The 18,433-nt window shown below is 45.9% G+C and overlaps 5 protein-coding genes across 7 annotated transcripts in view; 3 read left to right on the forward strand and 2 right to left on the reverse strand.

Moving 5' to 3' along the window:
* The window catches only part of LOC109772775 (pentatricopeptide repeat-containing protein At3g53170), a 105,013-nt gene extending 103,685 nt beyond the window's left edge, over nt 1–1,328 (forward strand). The window contains exon 7 of the transcript XR_012182709.1: nt 1,237–1,328. The gene's annotated coding sequence lies outside the window, so the exon portion shown is untranslated. The remainder of the gene's footprint in view (nt 1–1,236) is intronic.
* LOC109785935 (BTB/POZ and MATH domain-containing protein 2-like) lies at nt 30–1,192 on the reverse strand. The gene has a single exon (XM_020344524.4). The coding sequence runs from the start codon at nt 1,098–1,100 to the stop codon at nt 30–32; it is 1,071 nt and encodes a 356-aa protein (XP_020200113.1). The 5' UTR covers nt 1,101–1,192.
* Nucleotides 1,329–3,369: 2,041 nt separating the features above from the next.
* LOC109785929 (bifunctional fucokinase/GDP-fucose pyrophosphorylase) lies at nt 3,370–8,329 on the forward strand. 2 transcript variants are annotated; one of them, XM_020344518.4, is made up of 7 exons: nt 3,370–3,812; nt 3,944–4,223; nt 4,304–4,671; nt 5,287–5,413; nt 5,600–6,622; nt 6,825–7,519; nt 7,727–8,329. In XM_020344518.4, the coding sequence occupies exons 1-7, from the start codon at nt 3,492–3,494 to the stop codon at nt 8,132–8,134; spliced, it is 3,222 nt and encodes a 1,073-aa protein (XP_020200107.1). In that variant the 5' UTR covers nt 3,370–3,491; the 3' UTR covers nt 8,135–8,329. The 2 variants fall into 2 exon arrangements, with proteins under 2 accessions (XP_020200107.1, XP_020200108.1); XM_020344519.4 differs by having other exon boundaries at nt 3,419–3,812; nt 3,944–4,203; nt 4,295–4,671.
* A 972-nt stretch (nt 8,330–9,301) lies between these two features.
* On the reverse strand, nt 9,302–11,323 carry LOC109785930 (pyridoxine/pyridoxamine 5'-phosphate oxidase 2). Its single transcript, XM_020344520.3, has 7 exons — nt 11,111–11,323; nt 10,975–11,024; nt 10,836–10,893; nt 10,697–10,729; nt 10,497–10,592; nt 9,868–10,035; nt 9,302–9,721 (listed from the first exon to the last, which is right to left on the reverse strand). The coding sequence occupies exons 1-7, from the start codon at nt 11,219–11,221 to the stop codon at nt 9,620–9,622; spliced, it is 618 nt and encodes a 205-aa protein (XP_020200109.1). The 5' UTR covers nt 11,222–11,323; the 3' UTR covers nt 9,302–9,619.
* A 1,057-nt stretch (nt 11,324–12,380) lies between these two features.
* LOC109785931 (phosphoglucan phosphatase DSP4, amyloplastic) lies at nt 12,381–17,989 on the forward strand. Of its 2 annotated transcripts, none has more exons than XM_020344521.4 (15): nt 12,381–12,674; nt 12,787–12,844; nt 12,975–13,019; nt 13,106–13,208; nt 14,225–14,301; nt 14,374–14,450; nt 14,779–14,859; nt 15,532–15,664; nt 15,967–16,026; nt 16,204–16,260; nt 16,386–16,481; nt 16,657–16,716; nt 17,161–17,268; nt 17,351–17,482; nt 17,622–17,989. In XM_020344521.4, exons 1-14 carry the CDS (start codon nt 12,649–12,651, stop codon nt 17,477–17,479), a joined length of 1,110 nt encoding a protein of 369 aa, XP_020200110.1. In that variant the 5' UTR covers nt 12,381–12,648; the 3' UTR covers nt 17,480–17,482; nt 17,622–17,989. The 2 variants fall into 2 exon arrangements, 1 of the variants encoding a protein (XP_020200110.1); XR_006663178.2 differs by having other exon boundaries at nt 12,403–12,674; nt 17,165–17,268.
* Nucleotides 17,990–18,433: the final 444 nt, after the last annotated feature.

Consider the following 18,433-nt stretch of genomic DNA (forward strand, 5'->3'; position numbering starts at 1 on the left):
TGATAAAAGAAAATCAATATAGGTTCTGCTCATACTCCTGACGGTGGCGCGGCCCTCTCTAAAATGTCCATCATAATCCATGGGCAGCTTGCTGTGAGATGCTTGAATCCATCAGTCTCCTTGACAGCTCGAAGCAGCTCCTGTGAAGAAAGGTACCTGAGACAAGCATTCTTGAGTTGCGTGGCGTGGTGCTGCTCCGCTAAAGCAAGGGTGGTTGCAACTGTTTGCACATCGATTTTCTGGCATAGCTTCCCTTCACAAATGATCTTTAGCCTCTCTAGTCCATACCGATCTGCGGCAACCAACAAGTGCTGCAATTCCACATTCTGATCCAGATCACAGTTACTAGGCCATGAATCTGTGTATATGAAGTGAAGAAGTGCCTCGAAGATGGCTGGCTCCATGTCATTGATCTTGACCCGTCTCTTGGTGGTCTCCTTCATCTGACCAAACAGCTCAGCCTTGAACACCAAGGATCGTGCGGCTAACACGCACCTGTGTGCACTGAAGAGTTCGCGGCCGACAGTGAACGTCACATCCATGCCTTCTCCATGATTCAACATGTTTGTGAAGTGTGTTTGGAGGTCCGACTGCGGGACTTGGACCATGACTGTGCTTACATCTTCAGTGCGGGGCTCTTTCATCACGGTCAAAACGCACCTGATTGTGATGCAGTCGTCATTGCGGGATAGCAGTTCCTTCAGCTTGGACTTCTCAATATACTTGGGCCAGCCCCATGAACCGGACCGAAAGGTACGTGTGTCGCTGTACAGACAAGTAACTTTTCCATCTTTCTCCAATAAACTGAAAGTGTTCTTCATCTGGACACCTGTTGTTGGGTTACTGCAGGTGCTCAGGAAGGCACCCATGTAGGCAGCTTTGTCCTCCTCCTTCCGCCCATCAGGGTAGATCCTGATGTTCCAGTTATAGCCGCCGACGCTGAATGTGCTGGAGCTAACGAACTTGCCGATACCCATACCCTCGAGCAGCGAGTACTCAGTCACCTCGAAGTTGTGGGCGGTGGTGACGCACTCTGTCCGGCATCTCGACGAGGTCTCCGATATGTGCTTGTTGACAGAAGAAGGCGAGCTGTTGGCCATGGCGTGGAATGGAATGAAACGGAGGTTGGGAGTGTGGCTGCAACCTGGAGGAGTACTTCAGGAAGAAGATGAGTAGTTGGCCATGGCGTGGGTGCAATGAAACAGAAGTTGGGGGTACGTGCATATATAAACTCAGGACATGCATGACTCTGGAAGACGTTTAGTCTTCAGTGAAGATGGCATTAAAACTTGAGAATACATTTAGGCGGCGTTGAACAAGTTCCCATGCGATTATTTAGACGACGGTGCATGCGTCGTTTCAAATTCCAATGTTGCCGCCGCCTTGTATTTAGGGGAGTAATTGACAAAAAACTACCATATTTCACGTATCCGTCCCACAGAACTACAAAATTTTGAAAACTGACCAAAAACTCCAAAGTGCTAATTTCGTGACAAAAAACTACCACTTCTGAAAAAGGCCGGTTTAGACGATTTAAACGTGTTTATGACAGGCGGGGCCCACTCGTCAGGGCTGACGTGGCGGCAAAGTCAACTCCGTTTATTTTGATCGTCAAGTTGACTGATGGGGCCCACGCGTCAGCATCACCTTCTTCTTCCTCCTCCCCTCTCTCTCTGTGGCATTTCAACAAACACTACATGTGCACACATGGGGACGAGCTGCACCTGTGCCCACGCACGGCCACCGGCTGCAGCCGCGGCCACACGCGACAAGTAGCAGCAGAGGCCAAGGCAGATGGTAGCTCTGGAGCTTTGTGGCTGATGCGTTGAACTCGCTTTTCCCTTTCTAATTTCCTTCCTGGTTGGCAGACTGCTGTATTTTCATTATGAAAGTAATGGAAAGGGGATATGCCCGGTTTCTTAAAACCACGTGTAAACGAACCGGGTACTATGCACAAAGGAAAAAAGAAATTTCATTGGGCAGACTCCAAATGGCATTCAGTCGAAAATGCAGTACTTCCTAGTGTCAAAAAACATCTTAATTATGGGACGTGGGAGTAGTTTTTTTAGGAGAATTCAATTGAAAATAGTATCAGGATCTGATCCCATGTCGCTCTTTCGAAAATGACGGGCGTAGGACATCTTTCTATCCAAAGATTGATTCAGTAACCCAATTTCTTGTATTACGTCTTCCATTGCATTCATGCTTGGCTATGCGATTATATTGTCGCCGGACATGACACAGTAGCCTGGCACCGATTTGTCAGACACGACACGCTCTAAGGACATGGCGGTGGAGTGCGACACATTTTTTACCGCTAGTACGAGCCGCTAGCGGTGGTTTTGGAATCTTGTTGTAATTTTTATTCTGTTTGAGGTGCTTTTGTACTTCCAGTGAATTTGATAATAAATCTGAATCATTTTTGCAAAGAAATAAAAAATGCAGCAGCAAAAGCGTGTCTGTCCTCCCTGCCATTTAACTTTGACCAAGTGGAGAATCAAGCCTAAAACCAGAAGCTCACCATGATGGATGGATGAATGGGAGATATTTGGTCCACTATGGGCCATGGACTCATTACCCCTTCTAGTCCCCATGGCCCCATGAACTAAAGATTATCTCTTTTGTTCTTCCCACCTACAATCTCAAGGGTAGCATTGGTTCTCTGTTAAGGATTCATAGCTTATACAAAGTCTGGTAAGCATGTAACACGTTCACTCTCACTGGAATAAACTTGAGGAAGGGGACTAGTGCTCCATGACTCGTTCGGGAGCTATAAGGTCGAGTCCGAGGATTCCCGTGCGACTAGGGCCAAAATCGAGGAAGAAAAAATTGGAGAGGGCGCCAAGGAGTCTCAAATGACTCGGGGCTATAATCGGACCACCCTCGACGCCCTCCTAATGCAAGACTATGTCGCGGTCCATCGTGGTGAGTGAGCCTACTCCAAAAACACCAACGTGCCAATCTTGTCGGTTTGTGATGACCCTCTCTATAAGGCAAGTCATACAAACCCTCTAATTAAATATTTGTTGTGCTCGCCTTACTAGACCTCCTTCGATCATAGTCACATTGCTCCTAATCACACGTTGGTTTCCCAAAAAGATACCAAAAGAAAAACAATGATGGCGTTACACTTTAGGGCCTCTCTTTTTTGTTGCCGAGATACTTTAGGGCCTCTCTGATTCACATGATTTTATAAACGCAAGGTTAGGAGAACAATGGGGATGAAATGTCATGCTCATTCAAACTTCAAAGCCTATAGGTTTTGAGTTTGTTTGGTTACATCACATGAAAAAATATAAGTTTTTTTTCGAGAGGTTTACATCACATGAAAACAGAAGTTGAGAAACTAGAGAGAAAAAATCCAATGAACCGGCGGCACACGCACCATCACTACCTCTACCTGTCACTCCGGGTCCACGGTCGGCTCACATAATTCCGGAGAGGGCGACGCGGAGGCTGACCAATCCAGCGAGCCAGCGAGCGATCCCCAGATGGAGCCGGCCCGTCGGCGCCGGCGGAGGGCGCACACGGCGGACGAGGCGGCGGCGGTGCTGCGCAAGGCCTGGTGCCGCCTGCGGCTGTCTGCGCGCGACCCGGCGCGGGTGCCGCCGTGGGACGCCGTCGTGCTCACGGCCGCCAGCCCCGAGCAGGCCGCGCTCTACGGCCGCCAGCTCGCGCGCGCGCGCCGCCTCGGCCGCTTCCCGCCCTCCACCGCCGCCCTCGCCGTCCCGGACCCCGACGCCGCCCGCATCGGCTCCGGCGCCGCCACGCTCCACGCCGTCGCCTCCCTCGCCCGCCACCTCGTCTCCCAGGTCAGGAGGCCCTACCTCGCCCCGCCTTCCCCTTTCCCTTGCCTGCTCGCGCCACAGAACTGTACTGGCAGTCAGTAGATTTCTGCTCCTTTGACCTGAATTTTGACATCTGAACTGAATTTCTCTTGCAGGCCACCAAGGAAGAGATCGCCGAGTTCCTCCCCGAAGCGACCGGGTCCTCCGCCGCCGGCGTCCCTCTGGCCTCCGTGGTGCGCTTCATGGCCACGAAGCACGTGCTGCTGCTCCACGCCGGCGGCGACAGCAAGAGGGTCCCGTGGGCGAACCCCATGGGGAAGGCCTTCCTGCCGGTGCCTTACCTGGCCGGGGACAACCCCGACGGGCCAGTCCCGCTGCTCTTCGACCACATCCTCGCCGTCTCAGCCAGCGCAAGGCAAGCATTCAAGAACCAAGGTTGTCTTGTGACTTTGCAGGCAAAACTAGCAATTTCTGAGTAATAAATAGGTTCCATTTGATTGATATAGCCTGATCAGGTGGGATCTTCATAATGACCGGGGATGTCCTCCCGTGCTTCGATGCCTCGAACCTACTCCTCCCCGATGACGCTGCGTGCATCGTCACCGCGCCGACCACGCTCGATGTGGCCTCTAATCATGGAGTGGTGGTGGCGTCCAAGGATGGAACCGAGGGGCAGAATTGTTCTCTCTGTTTGGTTGATAATCTCCTGCAGAAGCCGACAGTGAGCGAGCTTGTGGAGGGCCAGGCCATTCTAGATGATGGTAGAGCACTGCTTGACACGGGGATAATAGCAGTGAGGGGTAAAGCATGGCAAGAGCTTGTTGCCCTTGCATACTCATCCAGCCAGACCATGATTGAGGAGATCATAACTAGCAGAAAAGAGGCAAGCTACCGTTTCCGGCATTGATATGTGAGCTATAACATTTAACAAACATAGATGATTTCCTTTCTGATGATATGTTACTAAATCACTTCTCTGTGCCCCCACATAACACCTTTGCATGCCTCACAACAACCAATTTATGTTTATGCAAACTAGGTTCAGGAAATTATGTCAGTGCGTTTATTCCGCAAATAATACTTATGCATTTGTTTACATTTTGTTATCCCTGAAAAATGCGAAATTGCAATTTATGTTGACCTTGTGTTATCACTGAAAAATACGAAATTGCAATTTATGTTGACCCTGTCTGTTTTGCTCTTAACCCTGATACGCCGGCAGCCAAACATGTTCTGTTATAAGAACTGAATATGCATCTCTATCTGAATGATCACTTTTCTGTCAAAAAGAAACACTTAACAGATGGACAAGTTCACTGTTTGTCTCATATTGAAAACAGATTTCTTGCAAAAGTAAGGGGAAAAGAAAGCAAATATTCAAAATCCAACTGTTTTTATCTTACCATGTTTAATTGAAACCGCTATCCTCAAAGACATAATTAAAGATGCTCTATTTTAGCTTTCATTATGTCTGCTCATACTTGTCAATCTACTGCAGCTGAGTTTATATGAAGATCTTGTGGCTGCATGGGTACCAACCAGGCATGAATGGTTGAGGGACCGTCCATTTGGCAAGGAACTAATTGCTGCTTTAGGAAGACATAAGATGTTCAGCTTTTGTTCATGTATGTCCCTGGTTATACATCCTTTTTATCTTGTTATGATTGCTTATTTGCTTTGTGGTACTGTATTATATTGATTTTCTGTCTCTAGCTTGTGCTTAAGCTTTCGTGGATTTATGAATAGTTCATCTGTTCTCTTGGTCCAGTTGTGCAAATAGAATGCTAAGTTGGGACTACTTTCCTTTTCAGATGACTTCTCATTTTTGCATTTTGGTACATCTGCTGAGGTTCTTGATCATTTGGCGGGTTCATATTCAGGACTTGTAGGCCGAAGGCACATGTGTTCGGTACCAGAGACCACTGCTTGTGATATTGCTGCCACAACAGTCATTTTGTGTAGCAAAATTTCTGCCGGGGTATCAATTGGAGAGGATTCATTGGTTTATGATTCATCACTTTCAGGCAGAGTAAGGATTGGGTCACAGTCCATTGTTGTTGGGGTGAATATACATGAGTTACACAGGGATAGTCCTCAAATTATCAGGAGTAGCACCTGTTTCACGCTACCTGATCGGCATTGCCTGTGGGAAGTGCCACTGGTAAACTCCATGGGAAGAGTCATGGTCTATTGTGGTCTTCATGACAATCCAAAAGTTGCTATGAATAGGGACGGGACATTCTGTGGAAAGCCATGGAAAAATGTTTTGGAAGGTCTTAAAATCCAGGATACGGATATTTGGGACACATCCAACCTTGACAAGTGCTTATGGAATGCTAGGCTTTTTCCCATCATGTCTCCCCCTGAAATGCTGAGTGTAGGCCTGTGGCTGATGGGATCATCAGGACGTGATCCAGATGGCAAAGTTAGTCGCATGTGGAGACAATCACGGAGAGTCAGCCTGGAAGAACTGCATCGCTCAATCGACTACCACCAGCTTTGCGTGGATTCAGCCAAGCATCAAGCAGATCTTGCAGCTGCTGTAGCCAGAAGTTGCATGACATATGGCTTACTCGGGCGTAACCTGTTTCAGCTGTGTGAGGACATGTTAGGAAATGATAGTTCCAGTGTAGAAGTCTGTAAAGAATTACTTACGTTTTTTCCAAGTCATGGGGATCAGTACTCTGGTGTTCTTCCTCCGAGCAGAGGATATCAGGTCAAAATGGATCTACTTAGAGCTTCTGGAGATGTTTCTGCTGCTTCTATGGTTGAAGAGAAAGTATGGGCTTCTGTTGCAAGTGAAACTGCATCAGCTATAAAATATGGATCTAAAGGTACGTACTGCAGACAATGAAAATCACTAAGCCTTATACAGTACTGTTTTTTATGAATGTGCTTCTGTTCCATTCCATGGAAATGGTAGTATTACTAGAACACTGTATTTCTAAAATTATATATTCTTTATGGAAGCAAAACGGAATTTAATTTTATCAACACCGCTATGACCCTGATCAATAAATGCACCTTTTCTTATAGAATCATCAAGCAGTGCAACGACGTCAAGTAATGGAAACCTGCGTCCTAAGAAGGCTGTAGTAGAATTACCGGTCCGTGTGGACTTTGTTGGGGGTTGGAGTGATACACCTCCATGGAGCTTGGAGCGTCCAGGTTGTGTTCTGAACATGGCAATAAGCCTGGAAGGGCGCCTTCCAGTCGGGGCTACGACAGAGGCAACAGAAGACCACCATGGAGTTCTGATCGAAGATGACGCCGACAGAAAGGTCTACATTGATGATCTGTCATCCATCTCTTGTCCATTCAAAGAAGACGACCCATTCCGTCTAGTCAAGTCTGCTCTCATCGTCACCGGCATCCTTGGCCATGAAATGCTGTCGACGTCAGGCCTGAAGATCAGGACCTGGGCAAATGTTCCTCGGGGAAGCGGACTCGGAACTTCGAGCATACTAGCGGCTGCTGTAGTCAAGTGTCTGTTCCAACTCATGGAAGACGATGGAGGCGATGATAATGTCGCCAGGGCTGTGCTGGTAGTAGAGCAGATAATGGGCACCGGCGGCGGGTGGCAGGACCAAATCGGCGGCCTGTATCCCGGGATCAAGTGCACCCAGAGCTTCCCAGGACAGCCGTTGCGCTTGCAGGTTGTTCCATTGTTGGCATCTCCCCAGTTGATCCAGGAACTGGAGCAACGCCTCCTCGTCGTGTTCACCGGCCAAGTAAGTTTGCACCCTCTGTTTTTGCATGGCCAGAGTATGTTTTCTTTTCATCGATATAAGGGGCAATATGTTACTTATAACATATCAAGATGATGTCAAGTATACCCAGCCTCTGCAACAACACACTGTAAAAATCTTGTCTGAGATATTGAGGTTGCACATCCTGAATGAACTGTTCATTTCATCGAACGAATGAACGAATGGCAGGTGAGGCTGGCGCACAGGGTGCTGGAGAAGGTGGTGACGCGGTACCTGCGGCGCGACAGCCTGCTGATCTCCAGCATCAGGCGGCTGGCGGAGCTGGCCAGGGCGGGGAGGGAGGCCCTGATGAACGGCGAGGTGGACGAGCTGGGCGGCATCATGCTGGAGGCCTGGGGGCTGCACCAGGAGCTGGACCCCTTCTGCAGCAACAGGCTGGTGGACGAGCTGTTCGCGCTCGCCGACCCCTACTGCTGCGGCTACAAGCTCGTGGGTGCCGGCGGCGGCGGGTTCGCCCTCCTGCTCGCCAGGAGCCCAGGCCACGCCGTCGACCTCCGGCGCGCGCTTCGGGACTCCGCGGCCGGCCTCGACGTCACGGTGTACGACTGGAACGTCGCCGTGCCACTGCCAAGATGATGGACGAGGAAAGCACATACATTTGTGGTGTAAGTATACGCGACACAAAGAACTCGCCGGACGCTCGCTCATTCTTGTCATCATTTCTGATGCAAGTATACGCGCATGGTTAGTAATTTTCATCTGCTTTGCATACAAATCTGGAATTTTGACAAAAATCAAGGCCATGTTCTTCAATATGAAATTCTCATCTACTGTACTCTGCATACAAATCAGAACAGCCATGCAAAGTTCGGTTTCAGTTGTTTTTTTTATTCAAAAGTTAAAAAAAAAAAAACATAATGAGGTTCAAGGAGCACGCCCTTGTGTGGATGGAATCCGATAATCCTACATGTCCACCATGAAAATTCTGGGTTTGTGACGAAAGTTTGATCCAAATCAATGAAATTTGTGATCATCCGAGTTCCACGAATACTCAGAATCCTCCTTGCTCCCTAGTTCCTCCGTATCATCATCATGATCCTCATCCTCCTCTTGTTCTTCAACAACTAGGTTGGTGGCAGCACTTCCATCAACATTGGTGAATCTGGGCAAATTTTCATAACCATATATGCTCCCAAGTTCATCTAACTCATCATCCTTATGGTCTTGTTCAATGTCATCTTGCTCATCTACAATATCACTTTCCTCACCGTTGCTATGTTCCAACAAACTAAATAGCTCCTCTCTGCTTTCGGCCACTTGCGGGGCAGACGCGTCGGCGGCGGATGTCGACGAGCACGTCGTAGGGGAAGCAGGTACCATTGGCATCGTCTTTGGCGCCCATCTCGCCGGCCACGACGCACAAAACGCGATATGGGAACCAAGGGAAAGAAAATGAAATGTGATCTTTAGACGCTATGGTGGATACATGTTTGTAGAGTCACAGAGATATATAATCTCGCCATTAGTCTTCCCTGAAACAAAAATGTCACCATTAATTTGTTGTAACCCAAGTACATCACGTACAAGATAGCTTCCTCGTACGTATCTCACAGTGAGATTTACTCCAGCGTACATCGCAGGTTCTAAATTTACAAAACTACTCCTGTAACCACCAGTGAGAAACCTCAATACTTGTACAATTCCTTGTGATCTTCTATTTTGTGTGCGTGATATTATTGTAATCACAGCCATAAATGAAGATTGATTCGATGTATTTCCTGGCCTTTGAACCATTCCACGATATACGGCTCACCAACGAAATTCCACATTGCAATATTAATTACAGATATCCTGTATGTTCACAGAGGACTGCGTAAAGCACACAGCTCAACTCTCCAGTACAAGTAATCCATGGGTGTATGTTCACAGAGGACTGCGCAAAGCACACAGCTCAACTCTCCAGTACAAGTAATCCATGGGTGCTCTGCCAAACATGCATTCTGACAGGCTAGAATATATATTGAGGAATGAAGGCAGTTCCTTGCAATGGAAAATCCACAAATAAAATCAGTTGTACTAGCTAATAATGCCTTTATGTTCACCCTCTATAACAAAAGATTGTTATGGGCTAACTTTTCTGGCCATCCAATCACCGGACTCATCTCCTTCCTGGGTTCTTGTGAACATCAATCTCTGATTACTTTTCAGGTTCACGTAATCAACCTGAATATTGAAAACCAATGGTATTAAGCAACACGACAGGGGCATATGAATCTGCAATAAGTATAACTGATTCTGTATTTCAAAGTATAAGGGCAGATGCCGATATGCAGATTGTGAGCATGCAGCACAAGAAAACTTAACCTAACCTTTTCTGGATCAAGAGTCAGAAGACAGTAGGCATCAACTGGGCCCGCTGATGGATCGATATGAACATCCTTAACATGGTCATCATTTGCGACGGGGACCCCTGGAGATGGCCCTAAGCATTGCAATCTTGACTTTACTGAACTGGCGAACCAGGCTCTCTCTCGTTGCTGTGTGATAAAACAACCAATGTTGAGCAAAAGGATTATAATAGAGCACTTAATATCAATGAAAGCAGCTGTGCTGCATTCGTCAAGAAAAAAAAACACAAGTACTTATATATGCAATATAATAGTGTGCTGCTTCTAAGCATCACCAAAAGATTTGAAAGGTGAAAATTGCGGAGACATTAATACTCCAGAGGGAGTGTTAAGCCGCCATCTCTCCATGAGATGATCAAGCCCCATGTGTGAGAAACTATAGAGAAGTAAACCATTCCCTCCGTTCCAAAATAAGTGTCGGGTTTTAGTTCAACCACAATACTTATTTTGGAACAGAGGGAGTATAGCTACTAGAACAGTTATGTTCAGCTTTGTGCAAAACCAAATCTTCCAGTACAGGTATCCTTTCATTTGCAAGGCATCTCCACCACGCAGAACAGAGCACAAGGCAGACTGTACTCAGCTCTAACCTGGAGCTTGGCAGGATCGGGACTCGAACCATCCATCACATCTATGATACCGCTGATTCGGAACTGCTCCCACGAATCGGTGAAATACCAGCATATCTGCAAGAAACCCAACATCAGGCATTCCGCTGCCGGAACTCGGCACTTGTCATGCTTAAAATGGTGATACGCAATTCTGCAAGTTCTTCACATCCTATTCCTACCTCGCCGAGGGGCCACTCCTTGATCTCACCAATCTGTTCGTTCACAATTCGCACAACGAAACGAGCAAGTGAATCAGCAAGAAGCAAGAAGCGCTATGTATATAACCAGGTTAGAAAGCGCGGGATTAGTAGCGGCGACCTTGTTGCTCCGCGCATCTGTATTAATCTGAATCTTGTCAGAGTGCTCTTGGAAGCCCCTAGCAAGACCAAAATTCCAGATCAAAACCGGTAAGAAATGGAGGGGGAGGGCAGGGAGCTACTCCCAGCCAGGCGTGCACCTGAACACGACGGTGCGGTTCGCCGGCCTGCCGCCGCCGCCCACCGTGGCCTGAAACGATGGACCGTCCGTTAGGGTACCAAGTTTTTTTCCGCAAAAACAGGGGATGGGGAGGGGAACGGGGGAGGGGAGCGTACGAGCTGGAAGAAGGTGGAGTGCTTGAGGTGCGCGTTGGCGTCCAGCGCTCGCTGCAGCAGCGCCCTCCACGGGCTCGAGAGCGCCGACGCGGCGGCGCCACCGCCGGCCATCTCTGCCCGTCGCCGCCTCCTGCCGTCTCGCCTCAGTCGCACTGGAATGTTCGCTTGACGCTCGTTGATGCTGGAGATTAGCGCGGATTAGCGGCTAGGATCTCCCGGCCGATGTCCCGCCGGGCCCACGGGCCAGTGACAGTTAACGGATTTGCTTCTCCATCAAAAGAATTCGTGTGATTCACGAGGTGCCTTACACACACTAGAAGAAGAAAAAATGCCGGTACATTAAAAAAAGAAAAAATACCACACACTCCTAACCCAGTAATAACCACAACTCAAGTCCCAATGAGTTCACGTCCTTTATTCAAGCATGACATCCCATCTTTGATGCCGCTTATCCTTCTTTCCAACCTCACCGATGGTGGTCTTGATGGTCACACAATCACAAGCGTTCGAATATGGTCAATCATAAGGCGTCTCTCTCGCAGCATTACACGAAAAATTGTTTTCCGCGGGGCTTTGCTAATGCGCGGATGCATGGTTACGAGCCATGACATCTCTCTTTGACGTGAGCAAACGAAACCGACTTGCTTCAAAAATGTCGGAGATGTTTACTAGCATGCTGTTAAAAAAGAGTAATGCAATGTCTAAAGCATAACATTACGAGCCCGATATATCGGGTGCAAGGCAAAGGCGTGAAAAATCTCAGGGATTCGTCAAGGAGAAATCAAGCGGGTGCATAAAAAATGAAGAGGATATGGCTAAAACTAAGCCAAATCCGAAAAAGAAATATTATTTAAAAAAAATTTAATTCTCATATATGGGTGGAAATTAATGAGCAAATCCGGAAAAACAATAAAAGAAGAAGAGGATAGCGGGGATGGACTGCATGGCAAAGGCATGAAAAATCTTAGGGAGAAAACAACAGGTGCATAAAAAAAGGATATGGCTAAAACTAGAATTAACTAAGCCAAATACGAAAAAAAATATGTTTAAAAAGATTAATTCTCATATATAAATGGAAATTAACTACTAGCAAATCCGAAAGATAATAAAAGAAGAAGAGGATAGCGGGGATGGAATGCATGGCAACCAGCCGTCCCCAGCCAGGCAGCTGTCCCGTCGTCCGGTGGCGCCGTACGCCCCGACGACGTCGTCCGGTCGCGACGGCGAGGAACGGGTCAAAGGACACTAAAACTGGGCCCCGCCCCGCCCGATTTAGCCACGGGCCACCGCGGTCCCTCTCCTCCTCATCCCGCAGAGTCTCCGTGGACCAAGCCTATAAACCACGCGCGCACTCCACCCCCACACAGCCCGGCCACTGTCACGAGGGAGGGTCGATACGCCGCGTCCACGCAGGCGAGCCAGCGAGCAGAGCAGAGCCAGCGCCCGTGCTGCTCCTCCTCCCGTCCCCTTCTTCCCCCTCCTCCGCCGCGAGATATTTCTCCTCTCCCGTCCGCTCCGCCGTCGCCGTCGCCGTCGCCATGAACTGCCTCCAGCACCTGCTCAAGTAAGTCAGGCAGGGGCCCCCCTTTCGATTTCTCGCCGGAATCATGTTGCGCCGCCGCCGCCTCTCGCCCCCGCAGCTTGGCTGATTTTTGCCGCCCCCCTCCGCCCCCCAGGGAGCCTCCGATCTTAGCGGGATCCAGATCGATGAGGCGGCCCTCGCCGCTCAACCTCGTGAGTTTCTTCTTTCAACCACCTCTCCCCTCCGCGGATCCCATTCATCCATCTATTTCGATTTTGGTTTCCATTTCGCCGGCCACGGAATCGAGTCTCTCATCTGACCCGCTGCTTTTGGTCGGCCCAGGCCATGGTTCGCGGAGGGAGTCGCCGCTCCAACACCGTCAAGACCGTAAGCATTTCAACATCCTCTGCGATTTCACTTTTGTTTCAGGGAATCAACTGACCGTCTTAATGCTTGTGGACTTGCGATTTCAGGCATCCGGGACATCCACTTCCAGCGCGGAGAACAGCGCGTTGGAGCCCGGCGCGGAGAAGTCCGATGCGTATAGCACCAACATGACACAAGCCATGGGAGCAGGTAGGTGAAGAGAAGCATTCAACCTCCATGACCGATTCACAGTTTTTGCTTGCACTTGCGTGTCTAGTTGCATTTCACTCATTCATATTGCTTTCTGACTTGATGAAATCCCTTGCTGCCCCATTCATACAAATGACACCATCAGAATGCTGACTCGAGCTACCTGATTGGAACCATTCAGAACAAACTATTATTCTCTATCCTAGTATGGGCATTTTATCATCTTCTTCTCCCTTACCTTTATAGACTTTTAGGCTTTAGCGACAGCTCATTCATCTGACTTTTTAGCATGTCTAACCTTCCCTTCTTCGAGACCATGAGTGCTTCAACATCAGAGGCCGGGGGTAATCCTCCTTTTCTAAAAAAAGAAGAGTGTTTCAACAGCTGGCCTTGTCCATTATGCTATATTTAGTATTGTTCCTCGACTCAAAGTTTCCTCGTTTGCTGCTATCATGCTGTTCTGTTTAATTCTGTTCATTACGTTGTACATAATCTTACCATATAGAAAGCTCTGATACTAATTAGTCAATATTTGCTTACCTTCAGATCACCAATTAAGCGCGGGTTCCTGCAATATCTTATACTAATTAGTCAAAACTAAACACTATCCTGGTGTGATCGTTTTATGGTGTTCTTCTCCATTAAACTTTATACAGTAGACTTTTAGGCTTTAGCGACAGCTCATTCATCTGATTTTTTTTTGGCATATCTAACCTCCCCTTCTCGGAGACTATTTCAACAGCTGGCCTTGTCCATAATGCTATATGTAGTATCGTTCCTCGACTCAAAGTTTCCTCGTTCGCTGCTATCATGTTGTTCTGTTTAACTTTGTTCATTACATTGCACAGAATCTTATCATGTAGAAATCTTTGATACTGATTTGTCGAAATTGTCTTATCTTCAAATCACCAATTAAGCACGAATTTGTGCAATAACTTATGCTCCTTTCTCATTAAGTTCTGTTTACTACACTATTCCTAAAATATTTCCTTTTATTCCAAAAAAAACATTTCTAGTGTTGACGTACAGGCATGAGCTTGGAATGAATTACAATTTTATATGCCCAGACTTGATTGTAGGCTCCTGCTTACAGGTTCTCATCTCAACCATTCAGATAGAAACTTTACACCTGTGACTCCATCTAATTATCTGCTTTCATGTGTAGACCCCAAGTGATGTTGATAAGCTTCGGGAGATTGGTGTAAAAACTGTATTCTGCTTGCAGCAAGATCCAGACCTTGAGTATCCTTATCATTCAAGTGTATTTTCATCTTTCTGGTAGAAATAAAGAAATATCTTCAGTGCTGCCTATTAAGCTAGATCCAAACTTGCATATCTGTAAGCGTAACACTTACGTTGATGCATAAGGAAATATTGTCGAGTTCGGCTCATAGCTTTGTACCCACACATGCACTTTTGTCTGCAGATATTTTATCTGTGCAGTGTGTGTAGACATCTTTTAACATGATCTAGTTTTTATCCTAGCGAAATGGTTATTTGTTACTTCCACTGCTATGCAATGTTTTCTTAATATGATTATATGAGTTCCATCCTTCACCACTTTGTTTAGATATTTTGGAGTTGACATCCATGCCATTCAAGACTATTGTCTAGAATGCAAAGACATTGAGCACTGCCGTGAAGAAGTTAGGTATTAAAAGTTCTAATCTTCATGAGTCCATTTTAAACTGGACTTAAGAATTTGGCATAACCTATGCCAAATGGAGTTATGCAATTCCTTGTTCCAAGGTGATGTAGTTAAATTGGAGAATATGCCATTGTTCATCTGGGTTCGGAATTGATCAAATTGTAGTGTTCATTCAGCTGCCATTTAGTTTCAAAGAGATTACCAAATAGTTAGCAACTTGTTGTCTCTATTCTCTCTGGTCCTATTGACCTTGTACATCCATGATATGGTATTACATTTCAGTACAGTTGTCCAATACTGTTTCTCAATACAAGAAAAAAATCTTCACACAAGTGAAGTCTTCAACATGCATAATCTTATGAAAAGTTACTCCGATGAACAATCTCTGTTTTTTTTTTTGGCTTCTGTACCCAGTTCAATCACAAACATTTCACTTCTCAATACTTAGAGGCTGGAGCTAGGTGATTCGTATTTTCACCAGGCACTATGTACTCCCTCCGTCCCATATTATAAGATCGTTTTGCAAGCTGTTTAGCTTGCAAAACGATCTTATATTATGGGACGGAGGGAGTATATAGCAATGTAGTTCTTCCTTGCATCCAGTGTGTGTTCTTTTCATTGTCTGTGTTGCGAATATCCAAAGTATTAAATTAATTTAATGTTTAATTACACCAGGGATTTCGATGCTTTTGATTTGCGACTGAGGCTTCCTGCTGTGATTAGCAAATTGTACAAGCTTGCCAGCCATAATGGTGGAATAACATATATACATTGTACTGCTGGACTTGGAAGAGCTCCTGCTGTGGCAGTAGGTTTACAGTCTTTCTCTTATTGTTTCTCAATATGTCCGGATGTGCCAATTGGGTTACATAGTCGTGACTCTTCCCACAGAAAATGAAGCAACATAACGACCTGCATATATGCAAGCATTTCCTTGTAGTACCATCCACCAGATAACAAATATAGCTAGACAATAACATATCTTATTTGGAGTGAGTAAAATGTACAGTTTGCATAGTGCTTTGGTAACTTTCCACTATGATTTGATGTTATCCATATTCTTGTGTGCTGACAGTTCTCTAATTCTGAGAATATTTTGCAAAATTTCAGCTGGCATATATGTTCTGGATTCTTGGTTACAATCTTAACGAAGGACATCAACTACTACAGGTAGTATTAGGAAGTTGAAAAGTTCTTTGTAAGTTAACATGTGTGCAGTGTTGATGCCAGTATCCACCAACCGGATGCTTGTTTGCTGATCTCTCTTTCACTGTATTCTAAGTTATTTTTTATCACATGGCTAGTTATCTTGCTTGTTTTTTGAATCCATTCTTTTATGTTGTATAGAGTAAAAGGCCTAGCTTTCCGAAGTTGGAAGCCATCAAATTGGCAACAGCTGACATTGTAAGTAAGAACTATGTTGTATTCCCAGTTTGTAGTTATGATGAAGATAAAGTAGATTTCTGATATAATTGTGTGTCATGCATCTCGTCTTGCTAATAATAAGTCATGACTGTCTTATTCGTTAGCTCACGGGCTTGTCAAAAAACTGCATCACTTTGAAGTGGAAAAATAGCAGTTGTTCTTCTGTTGAAATTTCTGGGCTTGACATTGGGTGGGGACAGGTATGTTTATTCTTCAATTATGTCATATACATTTCTTGTGTTGAAGAATTTCAGTTAGATGGTGTGATTCTGCCCAGCTGCTTTCTAGTATGGAATGTTTGTATTAAATCCTTGTTACATAGGAGAACTCTTAACTGATTTCTTTTTATATCTTATATTTCTTGTATTTATGCAGAAAATTCCCCTGGCATATGATGAGGAGAAAAAAGCATGGTTTCTTGAGAGAGAGTTACCTGTGAGTATCAACCGAACTATCATACCGAGAGCAATCGCCCGCCTTTATTTTTCGTTGTTCATTGTTATATTCCTCACATGCCTTGTATGTTACATCTGTATACCATCAGCGTGTGATATCAAGCCTAATCCTTCATAATTCTTACATTTCAACAGTGTTCATATATAGAATTCAAAGGTTCCGACCTCTGAATATCCTGATAGTTTGCCACCAGAGAACATTAATTAGAACCATAGTTTTGGTCATCTTATTGATCCAAGTATACTGGTGGCAGTCGTTATGTCACTTTCTCGTTGGGATCCTCTTTAGTAGCGCACCGTGCAGTACGGTCGCTGCCGTGTGGACCCGACCCCACATGTCATCTGCAGTACTGCAGAGGATAATTGTGCATAACTTCACACTCACCTGTATCTTACATACCTTTGGTGTTTGTGTTTCCTGAAGGAAGGACGGTATGAGTACAAATATGTAGTGGATGGCAACTGGGTGTGCAACGAACATGAGATGAAGACCAAGCCCAATGCCGACGGCCATGTGAATAACTACATCCAAGTGAGATAGATAATTTCCCTGAAAGTAATCTTCAGACGTCTTGCTTATCCCAGCATATATAGCTTACAAATCTTGCCTGCAGGTTGCCAGGGACGGCACGAGCGATGAAGAGAAGGCAATGAGGGAGCGATTGACTGGCCCAGACCCTGATCTAACAAAAGAGGAAAGGCTGATGATTAAAGAGTACCTGGAACAGTACACTGAGCAATAAGAGGTTAGCCCAGATCGTCCAGAATTTTGTGCCGCAACTTTCTAATTTTCATTTTCTTCCATATACACCGTACAGTAGTGCGCAAACGAATCGCTTGGATTAGATTAGAAGAGCCTAACGAATTATTCGCCATAAATTGCAGAACTTCCCTTGCTGGAAATGCCAGGGGTGCGACCGGCTGGAGATGCAGCTGGGAAACACCTACTGATGAAATGGAACTAGAGTTCGCATCTTCGAAGCGCTGCTGTGCTCAGATCGAGTAGCAAGTAGCTCTTAACTGGAAATAGTTTGGCTCGAGTTCTAATCACTATTAGCAGTTTTCCTCATCTTCTCTTCTGTAAACACACGCGTGCTCCATGAAACGAGCAATCAGTGTCCCTGACAGTACCACCATTGTAGTATAAAAGTAAAATAAAGGGCTGTGCACGAGACCTTCAAACAAAACGTGTAACATATGTATATGTTACTACTACTGAAGAATAAAATCAGCTGATGAGATGATTCTATTCATATGTTATGTTTGGATCTGACCTAAATGGTTGGTTCCATTCCATTTCATCCATCTTCTGAACCTGTTTTGGTACTACACTGTACACTCTTTTCATCATGGTCATCCCCAGAACAGAGGTAGGGGGATTTATTTTTTGAAGTTTTCTGAGTCAAGTCAACTGTCAAAGTCGACGGCTCTATCTATGGTCAGCGTCGGTGTCTTTTGCCGTTGAAGTCAAAGCCGGCTGCTTGCTGTGCTGAGTTGGGCAGATAATTATTAGGTAGGCAGCAATAGGAACTTTTCAAAAAAGAAAAAAGCCTAAATCACTGGGCACATACATGGCATGGTTATTACTGCAAAATCAATCAAAACAAAACAGGTTAGATTTGGCAAGTGTCAAATCAAAAGGGTAATGAATTTGTGTGGATGACGATTTGTTCTTCTTTCCATGATATGATATACAG

This window comes from Aegilops tauschii, chromosome 4 (assembly GCF_002575655.3).
Source record: "Aegilops tauschii subsp. strangulata cultivar AL8/78 chromosome 4, Aet v6.0, whole genome shotgun sequence".
In the NCBI taxonomy this organism is placed as follows: domain Eukaryota; kingdom Viridiplantae; phylum Streptophyta; class Magnoliopsida; order Poales; family Poaceae; genus Aegilops; species Aegilops tauschii.

Bases quoted from the DNA above. Each gene is read 5' to 3' on its own strand.
- LOC109785935 (XM_020344524.4), bottom strand. From the start codon at position 1,100: ATGGCCAACAGCTCGCCTTCTTCTGTCAACAAGCACATATCGGAGACC.
- LOC109785931 (XM_020344521.4), top strand. From the start codon at position 12,649: ATGAACTGCCTCCAGCACCTGCTCAA. The intron at 13,209-14,224 runs GTAGGTGAAGAG...AAACATTTCTAG, and splicing joins GACACAAGCCATGGGAGCAG to TGTTGACGTACAGGCATGAG. The intron at 14,860-15,531 runs GTATTAAAAGTT...TAATTACACCAG, and splicing joins CACTGCCGTGAAGAAGTTAG to GGATTTCGATGCTTTTGATT.
- LOC109785929 (XM_020344518.4), top strand. From the start codon at position 3,492: ATGGAGCCGGCCCGTCGGCGCCGGCGGAGGGCGCACACGGCGGACGAG. The intron at 4,224-4,303 runs GTTGTCTTGTGA...TAGCCTGATCAG, and splicing joins GCAAGCATTCAAGAACCAAG to GTGGGATCTTCATAATGACC. The intron at 5,414-5,599 runs GTATGTCCCTGG...TTTCCTTTTCAG, and splicing joins GATGTTCAGCTTTTGTTCAT to ATGACTTCTCATTTTTGCAT.
- LOC109785930 (XM_020344520.3), bottom strand. From the start codon at position 11,221: ATGGCCGGCGGTGGCGCCGCCGCGTCGGCGCTCTCGAGCCCGTGGAGG. The intron at 11,025-11,110 runs GTACGCTCCCCT...CCATCGTTTCAG, and splicing joins ACTCCACCTTCTTCCAGCTC to GCCACGGTGGGCGGCGGCGG. The intron at 9,722-9,867 runs GTTAGGTTAAGT...TTCAATATTCAG, and splicing joins TGACTCTTGATCCAGAAAAG to GTTGATTACGTGAACCTGAA.